This window comes from Laccaria bicolor, genomic scaffold (genome assembly GCF_000143565.1).
Source record: "Laccaria bicolor S238N-H82 LACBIscaffold_21 genomic scaffold, whole genome shotgun sequence".
NCBI classification, from domain to species: domain Eukaryota; kingdom Fungi; phylum Basidiomycota; class Agaricomycetes; order Agaricales; family Hydnangiaceae; genus Laccaria; species Laccaria bicolor.
Window position 1 is genome coordinate 652434 of NW_001889892.1, and position 14734 is coordinate 667167.

At 48.1% G+C, this 14734-nt stretch overlaps 6 protein-coding genes across 6 annotated transcripts; 3 read left to right on the forward strand and 3 right to left on the reverse strand.

Annotated features, from left to right (window-relative positions):
- Positions 1 to 661: 661 nt before the first annotated feature.
- On the forward strand, positions 662 to 1183 carry LACBIDRAFT_302638 (uncharacterized protein; the record flags this gene model as incomplete). Its single annotated transcript, XM_001883474.1, has 1 exon — positions 662 to 1183. One exon carries the CDS (start codon positions 662 to 664, stop codon positions 1181 to 1183), a length of 522 nt encoding a protein of 173 aa, XP_001883509.1.
- Positions 1184 to 3066: 1883 nt separating this feature from the next.
- On the reverse strand, positions 3067 to 4013 carry LACBIDRAFT_329449 (uncharacterized protein; the record flags this gene model as incomplete). Its single annotated transcript, XM_001883571.1, has 4 exons — positions 3067 to 3282; positions 3331 to 3701; positions 3901 to 3932; positions 3967 to 4013. 4 exons carry the CDS (start codon positions 4011 to 4013, stop codon positions 3067 to 3069), a joined length of 666 nt encoding a protein of 221 aa, XP_001883606.1.
- A 770-nt stretch (positions 4014 to 4783) lies between these two features.
- LACBIDRAFT_236913 (galectin) lies at positions 4784 to 5281 on the forward strand (the record flags this gene model as incomplete). The annotated part of the gene is made up of 1 exon (XM_001883475.1): positions 4784 to 5281. One exon carries the CDS (start codon positions 4784 to 4786, stop codon positions 5279 to 5281), a length of 498 nt encoding a protein of 165 aa, XP_001883510.1.
- Positions 5282 to 9690: 4409 nt separating this feature from the next.
- Positions 9691 to 9974, reverse strand: LACBIDRAFT_302642 (uncharacterized protein; the record flags this gene model as incomplete). The annotated part of the gene is made up of 1 exon (XM_001883572.1): positions 9691 to 9974. One exon carries the CDS (start codon positions 9972 to 9974, stop codon positions 9783 to 9785), a length of 192 nt encoding a protein of 63 aa, XP_001883607.1. The 3' UTR covers positions 9691 to 9782.
- A 124-nt stretch (positions 9975 to 10098) lies between these two features.
- LACBIDRAFT_329451 (uncharacterized protein) lies at positions 10099 to 11860 on the forward strand (the record flags this gene model as incomplete). Its single annotated transcript, XM_001883476.1, has 3 exons — positions 10099 to 10754; positions 10775 to 11543; positions 11801 to 11860. The coding sequence occupies 3 exons, from the start codon at positions 10099 to 10101 to the stop codon at positions 11858 to 11860; spliced, it is 1485 nt and encodes a 494-aa protein (XP_001883511.1).
- A 184-nt stretch (positions 11861 to 12044) lies between these two features.
- Positions 12045 to 12714, reverse strand: LACBIDRAFT_329452 (uncharacterized protein; the record flags this gene model as incomplete). Its single annotated transcript, XM_001883573.1, has 2 exons — positions 12045 to 12307; positions 12372 to 12714. The coding sequence occupies 2 exons, from the start codon at positions 12712 to 12714 to the stop codon at positions 12045 to 12047; spliced, it is 606 nt and encodes a 201-aa protein (XP_001883608.1).
- Between the last annotated feature and the right edge of the window lie 2020 nt (positions 12715 to 14734).

Consider the following 14734-nt stretch of genomic DNA (forward strand, 5'->3'; position numbering starts at 1 on the left):
TTCATAGCTTCCGCAAATAAAGGCGAACATGCTGCCCCAGTTGGTGTTCGTCCGTCACGCCGACAGACACAGCACCCCTCCTAGACGAGAACAACAAGCCAATTCAATATCCCGTCAGGGTTGCTCATCAACAACGGGGTGAAGTACGAGGATCTCGGAATTGTGATGACGTCGAAGGAGGCGAGGGAAGGGGTATGGGGCTGAGGTGTTGACTGAGGTAGCGAATATGGCGTTTGAGGAGTATGGTGCGGAGATTGTGGAGTTGGAGATTGTATACCGGTGGACCGTTTGATTCGTTGATGAGTTTCAGAGGGTGGTTTGGTGATGGACCGCTCGGCGACAAGCTCGACGGCGTCGTTGGAGACTTTGTATAGACTCTGACTCGACGCGTTGCAGAGGGCGAATGTGGATTTGAACCAACTTTGAACAGGAAGTGTGTGGAAGCTGAACGGACGTTGCAGCATAAACTTTCGGAGCATGGGCTTGAGTTTGAGGAGACGCAGAGTCGGCTCGAGGGGGTTAGAAGTGAGCTGGCGCATACGAAGAGGGAGAAGGCCCGGGAGTTGAATGTTGAACGTTGAGGCCAAAGAATTATGTTTTTTGAGGGGGGTGATTCATTGGTGGCTCATGGGGCTTATTGCAGCGCTTGAACACGACGCAGATGAGTAGCATTGAACAAGAGATATCAAGGCTGGAACAAGAGACATCGAGGCTTAACAAGCTACTAGACCGTACTCGCTCGACGTACATCAGTTTAAACAAGCAGTACCAAGACCAATGCAGTATGTCTCCCCTCCTTCCCTCCGCCGCTCCCCCTCTTCCGTACTCACCCTCCCCTTCTCTGATAGTCACATCCGAGAAATACAGAGATGAACTCCGTCAACGTGAAGAACAAATACGCACCCTCCGCGAATCCGCCGCCTTGCAAGAAGTCAAAGCGCTCAAATACATGAAAGAGCACGAGAACTACGAAGCGAGGATCTTGCAGCTCGAAGCTGATTTATCGATCGCGCAACAGGCGCATGAGCAGTTGAATGAGCAGAAGCATGAGAATATGTTGTTGAAGGAGACGATTGATAGGATGAGGTTTGATATGGATGAGATGCGGAATGTGGTTGTAACAGGCATCGACGTCACCATCCACTGTCGTATTTCCCCCCCTTTTAACCACCAGCCGCGATAAGCTACGTTCATTTACATAACAATTGAATTCTACGCTGCCGAGCATGAATGTGAACCACTTCCTTGGTCCCATGGGGGTGAATGATACCCTCACCGAAGAAGGCCGAGCACAACTAGAAGGCATCATCGCACACCACGGGCGAAATTGAAGCTGAGGCAGCCATAGCTCCGGAGGCATTGAAGACTCTGACGAAGCAGCGAAACGAGGCACACACATGGTTGGCTTCCTTGAGCACCACTGTGGACAAAGGTTCACTGCCCCGCATCATATAACGTGAAGGGACTCCTTTGAAGATATCGATGAACGAATGATGAATGTAGAATGCGAACTCCATTGTCTAGGTGGATTGGAGTGCGAGGACCCTGGTAACTATCCTCGGCCTGAACCTTCCGACTCTGACAAACGCGAAATCGAGCCAGGCCGACAAGAACTGTGGCGGCTTTCGGAGGAGCATAGAAAAATCTCAAAGCAGTTGGACCTCCGAGCGGATTCCGCGGGAGGTTGAAGAGCATTGTGGGGGGTCGTAGAGGGGGGAGTACAGATAAATTCTGAGTCGCGCCCATCAAACCACAGATGGACAACCAACGCACTCACCACTTATGAGCACATCCTCAATCATGGAATACATGCCGAGGTATTAGTGAGAGGACATGCTTCCTTGTACCCGGTGAGGCTACGGTCACTCAAACTCTGATACGCACAGCCTGCAGGTTGACGATTTTGTATGAAGAATAAGTATGTTCGCGTATGTTAGCGAGAGGGTTGGGCGGAATAGTGTGAAGTGCGGCGAGACGGGTTGTGGGAGATGGTGGGGCGGGAAGAATGAAGGAATGCAGGCAACCCGATAGAGCTCTGAGATATATAGTCGCGTCGAGGCGATTGCGGCCCGCAGCGGAGCATCGCCAATTTGTCTCTTTTGCAACCGATCCCCGCGGAGGCTTACAGAGCCGGTTTTAACTTTTCACTGGGATGCACCTCGGCCAACTCTGGTTCACAAATGCTGTTCAGCGCCTATTCAGCATGCTACAAGCTTGCATCTGCCTGTCAACAACGAGTTGAACTTTCAGTCAGTGGCCATCGTTGATCATTGGAGTTATGGCGAATGTTGAGGGGCCCTCGAGGTGAGCAAAACTCGAGGCTTGACCAAACCTTGCCTCAAGCTTCAACAGTGCGGCCAGCTCTCCATCTTTTTTCTATCAGTCTCAATCGACAAAGATATCCGGGGGAGAGTTCAACAATTCTGCAGGAGACCTCAATAAGCTCGTCTTCAATATATGTATGACCTTTCAAAAGCTACAACGATACAGCGCTGATTGAAATCTTGATTGAACAGATCAGGGAGGGAAGTTAAACCCAGGCAACGAATCGGTTAGAAGGTCCTTGTTATGGATTGGTTGAGAGTCATTGACCTAAATCATTTTCTCTCTAAGACATTGGCTGGCAGCCAATTGAACCTATTGGCATCGTCGGGCGATTCGGGAACAGGTGGGCGTTTCTACTAACACCGTACATCAGGAAAACTACACGTCCACTTATGTCACTTAGGTCACTTTGACAAGTGGCCAAGTGACGAAAGTGAACTCAAGTGGCCAAAGGAAACTCACTTGGCTAAGTAGGTTGCTGCCTTGGCCAAGTGATTCCTCTTGATGCAAGTGAAGACTCAAGTGGGTAAGTCGTATGTCAAGTTGATCTCAAAAGTGACCAAGTGACGAAATAGCAGTCTCGAACTGTTCCCAATTTCAAACAGAATGGTATATTTAGTAGGGTAAAAGAGTATATTAAATGGTACCAATGTCTACCTACAATGTAGCGGCTCAAGGAACCTCTGAAATGCGTAGAAAGCCAAACATCCCGCAACCCAACATCCCACCCTTCAGTCTCGCTCATGGAGAAACCAAAATGACCCGTTTCACTTGTTCACAGTGCCAATGCCTATCCCCTCGATGCGCGAATTGTCTTCGTGACAATTTGTTGATAGAATCGATGTAGCCCACGGTGCTGGCGCCCCAGTTGTCCTCCGAGAATTTTGCTTCTTCCTTACGATCCGGAATGCCGGCAGTAGAGACCCCCGTGATCCAGAACTTGAACGCGCGCTCAGCCTGCATGAAAATAAGATCACGTGGAAGGGAAGGGAAAAGGAGACATACCCAAATGTCGAATATGTAGGCACGGCGAAAACGGCGATGGGATTGCCGCCACCTCCATCTAATGCGAATGAGCTCGGAATCTGGGCACGGTGAAGACAGCAGTGGGAGTCTCCATATGAGCATGGCGGAAGATGGTGTAGATGTAGTCGAGGTACCTGGGTAGGGTAAAGTCATGAGGAGGGGACAGGCGGAGAAGAAGGGAACAAACCAGATTGTTTTTGGCTCGGTGGGGATCTCCATATGAGGGTGGCGGAAGGCGGTGTAGACGTAGTCGAGGAGGTGGTACCTGGGTAGGGTGAAGTTGTGAAAAGGGGACAGGCGGGGAGGGGAGAAGGGAACAGACCAGATGACCAAGGTTGTCGTATTCTCCGCTGTATCCCAACATCAACTTCCTCCCCTCTAGAAGTACAAGAAAACCATCCTGCACTAGCGAAGGTCGAGCGTGTGATGGCTAAGGTTCGTCATCGTGTTCTGTGAGACCGTCAATATGTTTTGCATTTGTCTGTAAGATAGGATATGCATGTTAGCTTGCCCTATCAAAATACAAAGCGAAGAGGAGGAAAGACGTACCCAAAACGTCCTGCTGGACAGCGGACTCAGTCCTGCACCAGCAAATGTCGAGCGCGTGATGACTACGGTTCGTTTTCCATGTCGGCGAGCGAGCGAGCAGGCACAGACTGCATTGGGATTTGGCGAGGGCAGGTTGGACACCGCTCAGTTATGATAAACGTTGAAAAGAAAAACCGATGGTGAAAATTTCAACATTGTCACATGTCGTCGGACTTCGAATGCACTCAGGAATAATTTCTAAGTAGCGTGTTTGAGCATCCCGATGGCTTTTGTGAGCGCGGGCACTTACGACTTACTGACGTGAGTGACTTGAATCCCCACTTGGACTCACTTCGAGTTTGAAAGGAAGTTGTGGCTGTAACATCAAGTGCCGAAGTGATTCAAGTGAGATCACAAGCGATGTAAGCCCAACAAGTGAAGTGTAGTTTTCCTGATGTATGGCATGGCGCCCAACTGACGAAGGGATTATTTCCCAAGGCGCGCAACCACACCATGTATAGTTAATCGTCGATGACATCAATTTCAATCACTCTAACGCTCATCACTATCTTATAGTCTGTTACTTCCGAAGCCTCTTCGACTGATGAAAGGGAGGCTCCAAACGCTCGGTATGAGCGCCATCTCGGCGTCCCGCCTCAGCCACCTTCTCGGTTGCCTCTATCTTATCGTCGGAAAGGTGTCAGTATTAGTGACGTTGGCATTATCACACGGGATGGTTACCTTGACTTTTTGTTCAACCTTTCCCTACCCCCTGGTCACGCTGGCAGCGATTCGGTGTTTTTGCCGATCCAAAAAATTTTGAGGTGGGAAGAAGACAAGCTACCATTTCACAATGTGCTCACCTTGCATTCATAGATCTACAACCAACCCAGCAAATCCAATCATGTCTTACCACCTTCCCGTTCACCAGACTGTCGCCTTGAAAAAAGAATTCAAGGTTGAGAACATTATCGTCTTCCGGTCCACGAAACTGGACTTGACTCCCAGCTTTGGTCCGGGTATTGATAACACCTCCGTCAATATCATGAGTGCCGCCGACGACTACCTTCTCCACATCAACATCAGCTTCCGTCGCGCGCAGAAAGCCATCGTCTTTAACAGCAAGCGTGCCAATCGCAGTTGGGGTCCTGAAGAGAGAGTAACACTTGAAGGGCTGTTCCTCAATGGACTCCACACTACTATCACTGTCTACGACCACGGCGATCGCTTCCAGGTCCTGATCGACTACAAGACCATTCATTACTACGTCAAGAGGTTCCATAAGAATGGTGCCGCCGTCTTGTACAAGTACAACACAAATTTCTCTGTGTTCTCCGAGACTTTGGATGTCACCATGTATGACTCCTTCGCCAACATCCGAGTCATTCCCAGCTGTGCTTAGGATGCAGTTGTGGACAGTGCAAGGACAGTGTGTATCCTCTTGAAGTTTTTGCGTCAATATTTTCTAACTAGTAGTGGTGACCATGCCGTTGACAAAGTTTAGAGCGTTCCCGGAGCTAATGTTGGACATGTATTCCTAGCTGTAGTTTGTGATGTATGTAACAATGATCAGTGTTTAGAACTGTTCTGTCCGTTGATGTCGGAAATTTCCCAGGCGCCTGATAAGGCTCCGGCCTTGTAATGTTGATCGCCGACATAATCAGGCCTTGCCAAAGTGAATCCAACCCTTGCAAGCAGCGTTGTGCGGGTCGGCGACCTGAGGTCACAGTCACCGACCGTAAATCGTGAGAGAGTCACCAAAGGTCGTCAACGGTCAAACGTTCGCAACTTTGCGCAGTGCCATGGGGTCCTACCTCTGGGCGTGTGCTATATCGCACTGCGCGGTCTTCTAATGCTGTACAGTTATTCCTACATCATATTCTGTATCTACCACTGTTCTAGATTCCTCTATATCATGTTCCGTATCTACCACAATCCATTTTGCGTGCTACCTGTGACAGTTGTTCTGTGTCACCGACCTTAAGTCACAGACTCACAGTCAACTGTAGATCGTGAGAAAGTCAAATCCACCTCGAAATCTCAGAAGTGTCTACACCTAAAATTACATTACATAATATATGAGGACACCCCTGGCACCCCGCAAAGTCGCGGTTGTGTTTGGTTGCGAAATGTCACAGTCAGTGACAGTCGGCGACTTTCAGAACAGTTGCGCAACTGGCACAACGCTGCTTGCAAGCCCTTGCCATTTCACGAGGGCATGTCAGCCACTGGGGTAGACCAGTCTACAGAGTCCACAGAGAAGGCACAGGCACCAGGGTCCAGCTCTCTCATGTTAACTAAACCCTGATTTGACACACCCCGAAATTCTCCGGTATTCTCCTGCGTTGTACGCCACGACGCCAAACGATGTTTTGGCGTCGTCGGCCCCAAACTAGTAGGGCATCTTTAAGTCAATTACAAAGCTTTCACCATTAAAAGAAATTGAGGAAACATTATATTTGAGTTCTAGCTATGAGTTACTGAAGAGTGTGTCAAATTAAAGCCACAAAGAAAAGATTTACTCGAGCTCATCGTTGGAAATGGCGAGTAGCGAACAACCATGAAGAAATCGCCCTGAGCGGACACTTAAAATGTTAAATCTATGTTATATAAGCTGATGGCTCTTGCTACACCTCGAGCTTCAAGCCAGTGTGCTCATTTTTGAATGGCCCTGTTAGGTCTGCCAGTAGCATCCTATTACGAGGATGGATGGCAAAAGGCGGACCAGGGTAAAAGTGGGCGGGTTCAGGGACGTGTCCAGATAACATGGTCAGGGATCGATGAGCTGTTTATATGAGGTTGATGGAAAGTCGGAAAAGGCCGAGTCCACCACTGTCCACCATCAGTCTACATAGAACGGTCTACCCCAGTGGATGCGAAGCTCTGCATTTCATGGCAAACCTGATGAGATGACGCCGGGAAAATCCGGGGGGCGGTTGCCTTACAAGGTGACCAGACGTCTGATGTAATGATTATTTCCATGTTACAAGCTTGATGATCTCGGGTAAGGTGTGATAAGGCAAATCGGGTCTGATAAGATTAGTCCAGCCTCGTAACATAGGCTCCAATTGCCTCTATGGACAGGTCAAGGCTATGAACCAATTATTGATTTTTTGTGTGTCTTATCAGGTTACCTGTATCATTTTGATCATTTTCACCTTAAAATGATACCACATTCCATGCAGAGAGTAAAGATAATGCTGTTGTAAGGTAGGCTTGAAGACTAGATATATGGACGACCTTGGGAAGTTTCTTATATGCCCTTGTAGTGTAGTGGTATGTTGTGACTACAAATTTGTAGTCTTTGCTTGAGGATCGCACAAGCCCCGAGGTTTTTGGTTCAATCCTTGCTTGTTGCATTTTAATTTGCCACGTAACATTGTTAAGTCTAGACTGTGACTATTTATAATTTGGATAACCTTATCAGGCCTGATAATTTGATCTTATTAAGTTAGCCTAAAACTTAATAAAATAACTGCAACGTTGTAAGCCATTATTAGGTTAGGGGTGCCTTGGGTGCCTAATAACCCTTATTAGGCGCCAGGGAAATTTCCGACATTTTTATTTGGCCCCAGAGAAGCACGTGAGCTGTTGATTAGTCAGCTAGTAGGTAGAACTTGGGGGAGTGGAGTTGTTATGGACAAGCTGTGACCAGTGTCGAAGCAACGGTCGAGCGCACCAGTACACATGTTTAATCCCAGTTTTGGTACACATTTTTTATCCCAGTTTCATTACACATTTTTTATCCCAGTTTCAGTACACATTTTTTATCCCAGTTCATGTTGAGTTAGAATGATGTCCAATGCCATGGCTACACACATTTGAATGCTATGCAAAGAACCTGAAGAGCTTATAAAAGTGAAACAGGGATGTGCTGTTACCCAACAGCACCTGTTGTTCTTTGCTTCACCAAGCAGCTCTTCCAACCCAAGTCTTTGTTGCCACTCGCCTTCGGCTCGTGGCTCCTCCTCCCCCTGGTACACATGTTTAATCCCAGTTTTGGTACACATTTTTTATCCCAGTTCATGTTTAATCCCACTTCTGGTACATATAATTAATCCCACTTTTGGTACACATAGTTAGACTTAAACCTGAACTTATACTACAGCACTCACTTTGCTCAGTCATACCTTGCCACCCCCCAGCACATGTGTTTGTTTCCAGTTCTGGTACACATCTTTAATCCCTGTTTTGATACTTACTCTTTATTTCACTTCATTTGAATTTTCAAAGATACACTTTAACCTGCAGTGGTACTCATTGTGCTTGGTCAGCTTGCCAGAGGCAAGCCCTTGGACTATCTGATACAAATTTAACAGTTGTGGTGTATATGTTGCTCAAAGTTACACTTTCTGCACCTATGGTGTGGACCCCCAGTACACATGTTTAATTCCAGTTTTGGTACACATCTTTTATCCCAGTTCCAGTGCATATGTTTAATCCCACTTCTGGTATTCAATCTCCATTCTGATACACATTCTTTATCCCAGATCTGGTGTATACCTATCATCTGAATCATCAATGTTAGGCTTAGAGCTGGACACAGCACTCACTTCACTTGGCCATGCCTTCCAGAGGCAAGCTGTCCCCCCAGTACATATGTTTATTCCAGTTCCTGTGCACATTTTCAATCTCTGTTTTGATACTTACATCTTATTAAATTTAAATTTTTTAAATTATGCTCTGACCTGCACCTATGGTTTGGCACTCACTGCACTTGGCCAGCCTGCCAAAGGGAAGACCCTTGGGCTATCTCATAAAAATCTGATAACTGTGGTGTACATGTTTCTCAAAGTTACACTAATCCCTGTTTTGGTACTTAGACTTTATTTAACTTTTCAAAAATACACTGCAGCAGCACTGGCTGCACTTGGCCAGCATGTCAGGGCAAGCCCCCTGGACCTCCCAGTTGATATGTTCAATCCCAGTTTTGACACACACATTTTATCTTAATCATCAAAGTTAAACTGCCCTCATTCAAATTTCATTCTAATCCAAATCATCAAAGTTACATTTAGATCCACACCTATATAGTCCTACATTTTTACTGTAACTGCAGTCAGCAGTACAAAGCTGGCCATATTTTTTGATTTTTCAACTCTTGGCTATGGCTTACACAGTACCATACCATGCACCATAAATTACAATTCAGTAGGCCACTCATGAAAATCTGTTGAGCAGCTAAAATCCACCTGAAAATTAATCTGCACAGATCTCAAAAATAAGAAAAATATACCATGACAGTGGGTGGAGGGGAGTGGAGGATGAAAAATAGTACAGAAAAAGCAAAATTGAGGTTGGGCTATATTTTTTGGTCTTTCAACCCTTGGCTATGGCTTACACAGTACCATATCATGCACCCAGTAGATCAATGATGAAAATCTATTGAGCAACTGAAATCCACCTGAAATTTAATCTGCATAGATCTCAAAGTAGGAGAAAAATACACTGACAATGGATATAGGGAAGTGAGGGGTAAAAAATAGTACAGAAAAAGCGAAATTGAGGCTGCTCAGAGAGGTGTGACCACAGAACCACTCACAAAAAAATAATGCAGCACTATACAAAATTTTACCATTACAGAATGTGGTTGGAAGCTAGCAACACAATGTTTTGGGTTCTGTAGTTGTGGTCACAGCGTGTGACATTCCCGGGAAACGCCGCTGACGCGGCTCAGTAAAAGACAAAGAGGCTGCTTACATGATCTATTACGTAATAACTGTCAACTAGAGGCTGACACTTAGCAGCGGCAGCAGGCACCTTGCTTGCTGACAAATACACTGCTTTGCACCAATACGATGCGACTTTTTTTTCGTAACAAAGGAAACAGTGTTCAAGAGCTATAGTGCTACATAGTTATGTATATAAACATTAGAGCTGGCACTAAGAAAGAGACGACAATATCATGTTTTGAAAAGACCAATTGTTTGCACTGGTTTGCTCGCTCGCGTGCGCCATATGCATCCATAGAAAGTTTGTACATGCTTGCCCGCTCGCGTGCGCGATATGCAAGAAAAGAGCCCCATGGCCCCTGGAAAGTTTGTTTGTTCATGCTTGCTCGCTCGCGTGCGCGATATGCAAGAAAAGACCCCCATGGCCGCTGGGTAGTTTGTTTGTACCTGTTTGGTATTTATGACCCTGGGAGACCTTGACAAGCAAGGTGATTAGATTTCTCCCTCGTTTTATTTCATTTACCAATTGAAAGCTGCGCTGCCGAGCATGAACGTGAACCATTTCCTGGGTCCCATGGGGGTGAATGGTGCTCTCACCGAAGAAGGCCGAGCACAACTAGAAGGCATCATCGCACACCACCAGCAGATTGTCGTCGAAATTGAAGCTGAGGCAGCCATAGCTCTGGAGGCGTTGAAAACTCTGACGAAGCAGCGAAACGAGGCACACGCGTGGTTGGCTTCCTTGAGCACCACTGTGGACAAAGGTTCGCTGCCCCAAGTCATAAAACATGAAGAGGCTCTCCTTGAAGATATTGACGAACGAATGGTGCATGTAGAAGGCGAACTCTATTTCCTAGGTGGATTGGAGTGCCAGGACGTCACATATCCTGGTAACTATGAACCTTCCGACGATGACAAACGTGAAATCGAGCAAAACCGACGAGAACTGCGGCGGCTTTCGGATGATTATAAAAACGTCTCAAAGCAGTTGGATCTCCACCGGGACCAACTCTCGCCGATACGCAAGGTTCCTCCACAGATCATTCGCCTCATATTCCTCTTCTGGGATGTCGACAGACCTCGCCGTCGAACAGCAACCTATGTGTCTCCGAATGTTCTTACCAGTGTTTGTATAGCCTGGAAGAACATCGCACTGGGCACACCCGAGTTATGGTCTTCGATTTCAGTCGAGATTCAAAGGGAGTGTGTTATCCTGACAAAAGAGTCGTCGAAGCATGGTTGGAGCACTCTGGTTCCTGTCCTCTTTCAATCTCCATCGAAGAACGAGATCCATTCCTCCGCAGCAGTCGCGCTGGGTTTGACTACACTCTTCCCACCGCACCTACCGCCGAACCAGAATCCGAGGATCCCACCGATTCAGTAGTTTTGTCCATGTTCGAGGTCTTCATCCCCCATCACTCCCGATGGCAGAAAGTCCGTATAAGATACAAAGACGCATGGTCCGAGAAAACCGGGTTCGCTTCACTGCCCAAGGACACCTCTTTTCCCTTGCTCGAAGAACTATACTTGGAGAAAAGTTACTGGCTGGAACAAGACGACGTGGATCGCATCACATCAACGATGCTCTCCGCACCACGACTTCATTCCGTCAGTTGGCTGAGCCAGAAGCCATTCACGATGCTCACCTTTCCCTGGGCACAGCTCACGCACTTCTGGCTGGGCCACATCATATCGATGACTGAGGGTCTCCGCATCATCACATCCTGCCCTCAGCTCACATCTTTAGAGCTGACACTCATTCTTCCTGTCCAAGTTACATTCACAAACGGCTCTGACCCAATTGTTCACAACAATCTGCAACGTCTCCATCTAAGCACAGCAGGCGACCTCGGAATCCTCTTTGACAAGCTCACGCTACCAGCTCTGAATGATCTCTCGCTCTCTGAGGTCCACGGGTCCTTTCCCAACATTACCCCCGTACACATCATTCACTGGCCACAATCCCAGTTCCTTGCATTCCTCCTTCGTTCTGTGTGCACCGTCAAACACTTTATCATACAAGAATGCGATATCTCCGCGGAGGAGATGCTGGAGTGCCTTGCACATCCACAAATATCAACATGGTTGGATTCGCTGTCTATCACGGAAGATCATCAAAAGCATCTATGCGTGACGGAGGAGGCGTTGAGGCGGTTGACGTATACCACCTCTGCAGAAAGGGTTCTGCATAGTGGGGACGATTCGCCGGCGGAGGAGACCGTTACTGAGACGCTCTGTCCGAATCTCAGCACCATCAAGCTGTGGGGATGCATTTCTGCCCAGGACGGGAGAGTGGCGGATATGGTTGAGTCGAGGTGGTTATCGGCCGAGGATTGCCCTGTCAAGCAATTGAAGATGGCGGTCATTGGGTTTTTCGCTAACGCATGTCATACGGAGGATTGCGCTCGGTTGCAGGCGTTGAATCGGAAGAGGTTTGGGATCACGTATCTTCGACTTTGATATGATATGAGGGTGCGTCTAATTTGATTTCTGTCATATGCATATGCGCACACGTTCGAAAGTTAGGTTCCTCGTTGCGAGCTTTTGAAGTACATTCATCACCGGAAAAAAACTACTAGAAAGAACCCCGTGCAATTTCTCGGGCGAACGAGCCAGTGCCAGGAGGAAAACACCAATACATCCCAAGCCAATCAATGGCATCTTGAACGTCTCCCTGATCCACCAATCCAGCATCCACCAGATCCAGTACAACGATGGAGAGCCAGTAGCGACATCCTTCACCCACCGGAGCGAACCTATACACATCCCTTTTCTTCGTAATCAAGACATCCAGAACCGTCGCCACACTACAGTCCTCACCAGTCACAGGAAGCGACTTGTGAAAGACATTGTAGGCGTCAAAATTGACCTGTTCCGTGTCAAGCATGACCATCGCGACATCGGTATCGTCCGGAGCGACGTCAACGTGGACTGAAGAAGTTGGTGATGTCTCGAGGTACATGGTCCAGTGATTGGTGGGTTGTTGCCCGTCGCTACCCAAGTTGTCCTCGTTTGGGTGGGCGATGAAGTGGATGTGGGAGATGGGGAGGGGGAGGTTGGTTTTGGAGAGTTGGCTGATTCCCCAGAGGTCGTTTACGGTGTTGAATATGTGGTTTTGGACTTTTTCTTCGACCGAATTCGATGTTGGAGTGTTGGGAGGCATGGTATGCTAGTAGTCCTGTAGCCCGTTGTACATCTTCATCGTCGTAATGAGTGCTTTAATCCTGGCGCGTGAGCCTCCACCCAGAAACCTATAATTATAAATTATTGAGTCAAGAATTTCATTGAAAAGGCATCTGAACCCACATACAGTCCCATGAAACGACAACCACCAGGTCAATCAGAAGATATCTGGGCTCACATAAACCCTCCGAACGTTTCTCCCCTTCGGACGGTGTATATCCTCAATCTCAGAGTTCTTCCCGTCTTGAGTGGCAAACTTCTATCGTTGTAACTTTTCGTCAGACAATGTCGAAATATGGATACAGCAAAGGCTAGAAAAGAACCCACCAGACATTACACCACTTTTAGGGCACAACCAACAAGATGCAGCGCTCATAGCTGCGTTTCGTGACCTAGGTAGAGCGTTCGCGACCCCTTCAGCTATGCACGTGTTGACGACCGCTGTTTGAGTTCTCCGAAATGGGTTGCATAATGCCTGGAATAAAGCCGGCCCTTCTTAGCATGAGCATGAACCATTTCCTGGGCCCTATGGGGGCGAATGGCGCGCTCACTAGAAAATGACCAAACACGACAGGAAGGCATCGTCGGACACCACCAGCAAATCGTCATCAAAATTGAAGCTGAGGGACTATAGCCCTGGAGGCGTTAAAAACTACGACGAAGCAGCGTATCATCCCCCAGATCAAGCCCAACGATTGCTGAACTCCTGCAAGCTCGTTTCGCTGGTTCTCTCACCCCATTCCACATTGGCGGTCCAACCAGTATTCTTCAAGCCCACATAGACCTTCTCTGGTGGGCATTGCCCATCCTTCGTCGAGCAACTTCCGCCTTCCAGCTCTTATGACGACGAATTCGGGGACAGTCAGCGCAGGTACCCAGACTGATCACGTCACGAGGAAGCCCTGAACAGGACAGCCATTGACGACGATGGGAGGCTCACAGCTGCGCGGCGCGCTTCCAGCTGGGACCAGGGCGACCATTCCGTCGAGTATGCAGAGGTCATCAACGTTACTTCTGTTGATCAGGATTTGAAACGAGCATGAGATGGACGTTCGGGCTGGAGGAATCCTGCAAAGGCCTCGTCGAGGACGGCTGGAGACTTTTCTGAGGCTATTGCGTTGACTTCGACTGTTCCTTCTGTGGATCCTGCTGGTGAGCAAGGTGTCGAGGCTATATGTGGCCCACCCCATTTTCATGAGGACTCTTTCGACTATTGGAAGTGGGTTCGAGAAAGAAAAGGAAGACGACGATTGGGGGTCGTCCAAGGCGGACTGGAAGCGACCTTGACGAAGGTGACGAGCAGACGACGGGCTACGCAGCATCCAAACAGGATCCAGTGTGTTGGAGGTGAGAATGGTGGAGCGTAGTCAGTGTTTTCCGTCTTCTCTTTCCATTTTGGGTTTCGTAGTCTCATGTTCTTGCGGTTGAGAAGCCCTGTTGGAGAATAATACATGTTCGTCCTTGACCTCTCTTCGTTCCGAAAATGTGGGTACCAGCCTCGACATACCGTACACAGTTGGTTGCAGGAGGAAACGCCTCTCCGGCTAACATACGAGGTCGATCGCTGTCCACGTACAAACCGTTCGTTTTTGGCTTTTCCAGAGTGATGCAGATGAAGAAAGAGTAAGGGGAAGAGGAAGGTAGTCGACGACTCGACGAAGGTGAAGCACCCCGAAGCCACTCGAATGCAGTGAAATTCGGCATTGACGCCCAACCGCGCCGTTTGACTAATTTCTTGTCTCCATAGCCATCATGTCGGAATTCAAAGGACCAGCTTGTTAAGGTCCCTGGAGCGACGGAGGATAAAAGACACAGCGAAGCCCATTCAAGACACTGGGGGCTCGCACAGCTTCAATACCTGATGGGCAGCCCTTGGAACGAGTGTCCGACGCTGGTATCAGCGAGTTCCAGGATGCGAAGTGGGTTGTTGCGTATTATGCAGATCAAAATGGTATTGCAGCTGGTGTCGCTATCGACGTTAGCGGGGGCATGGTCGCGTT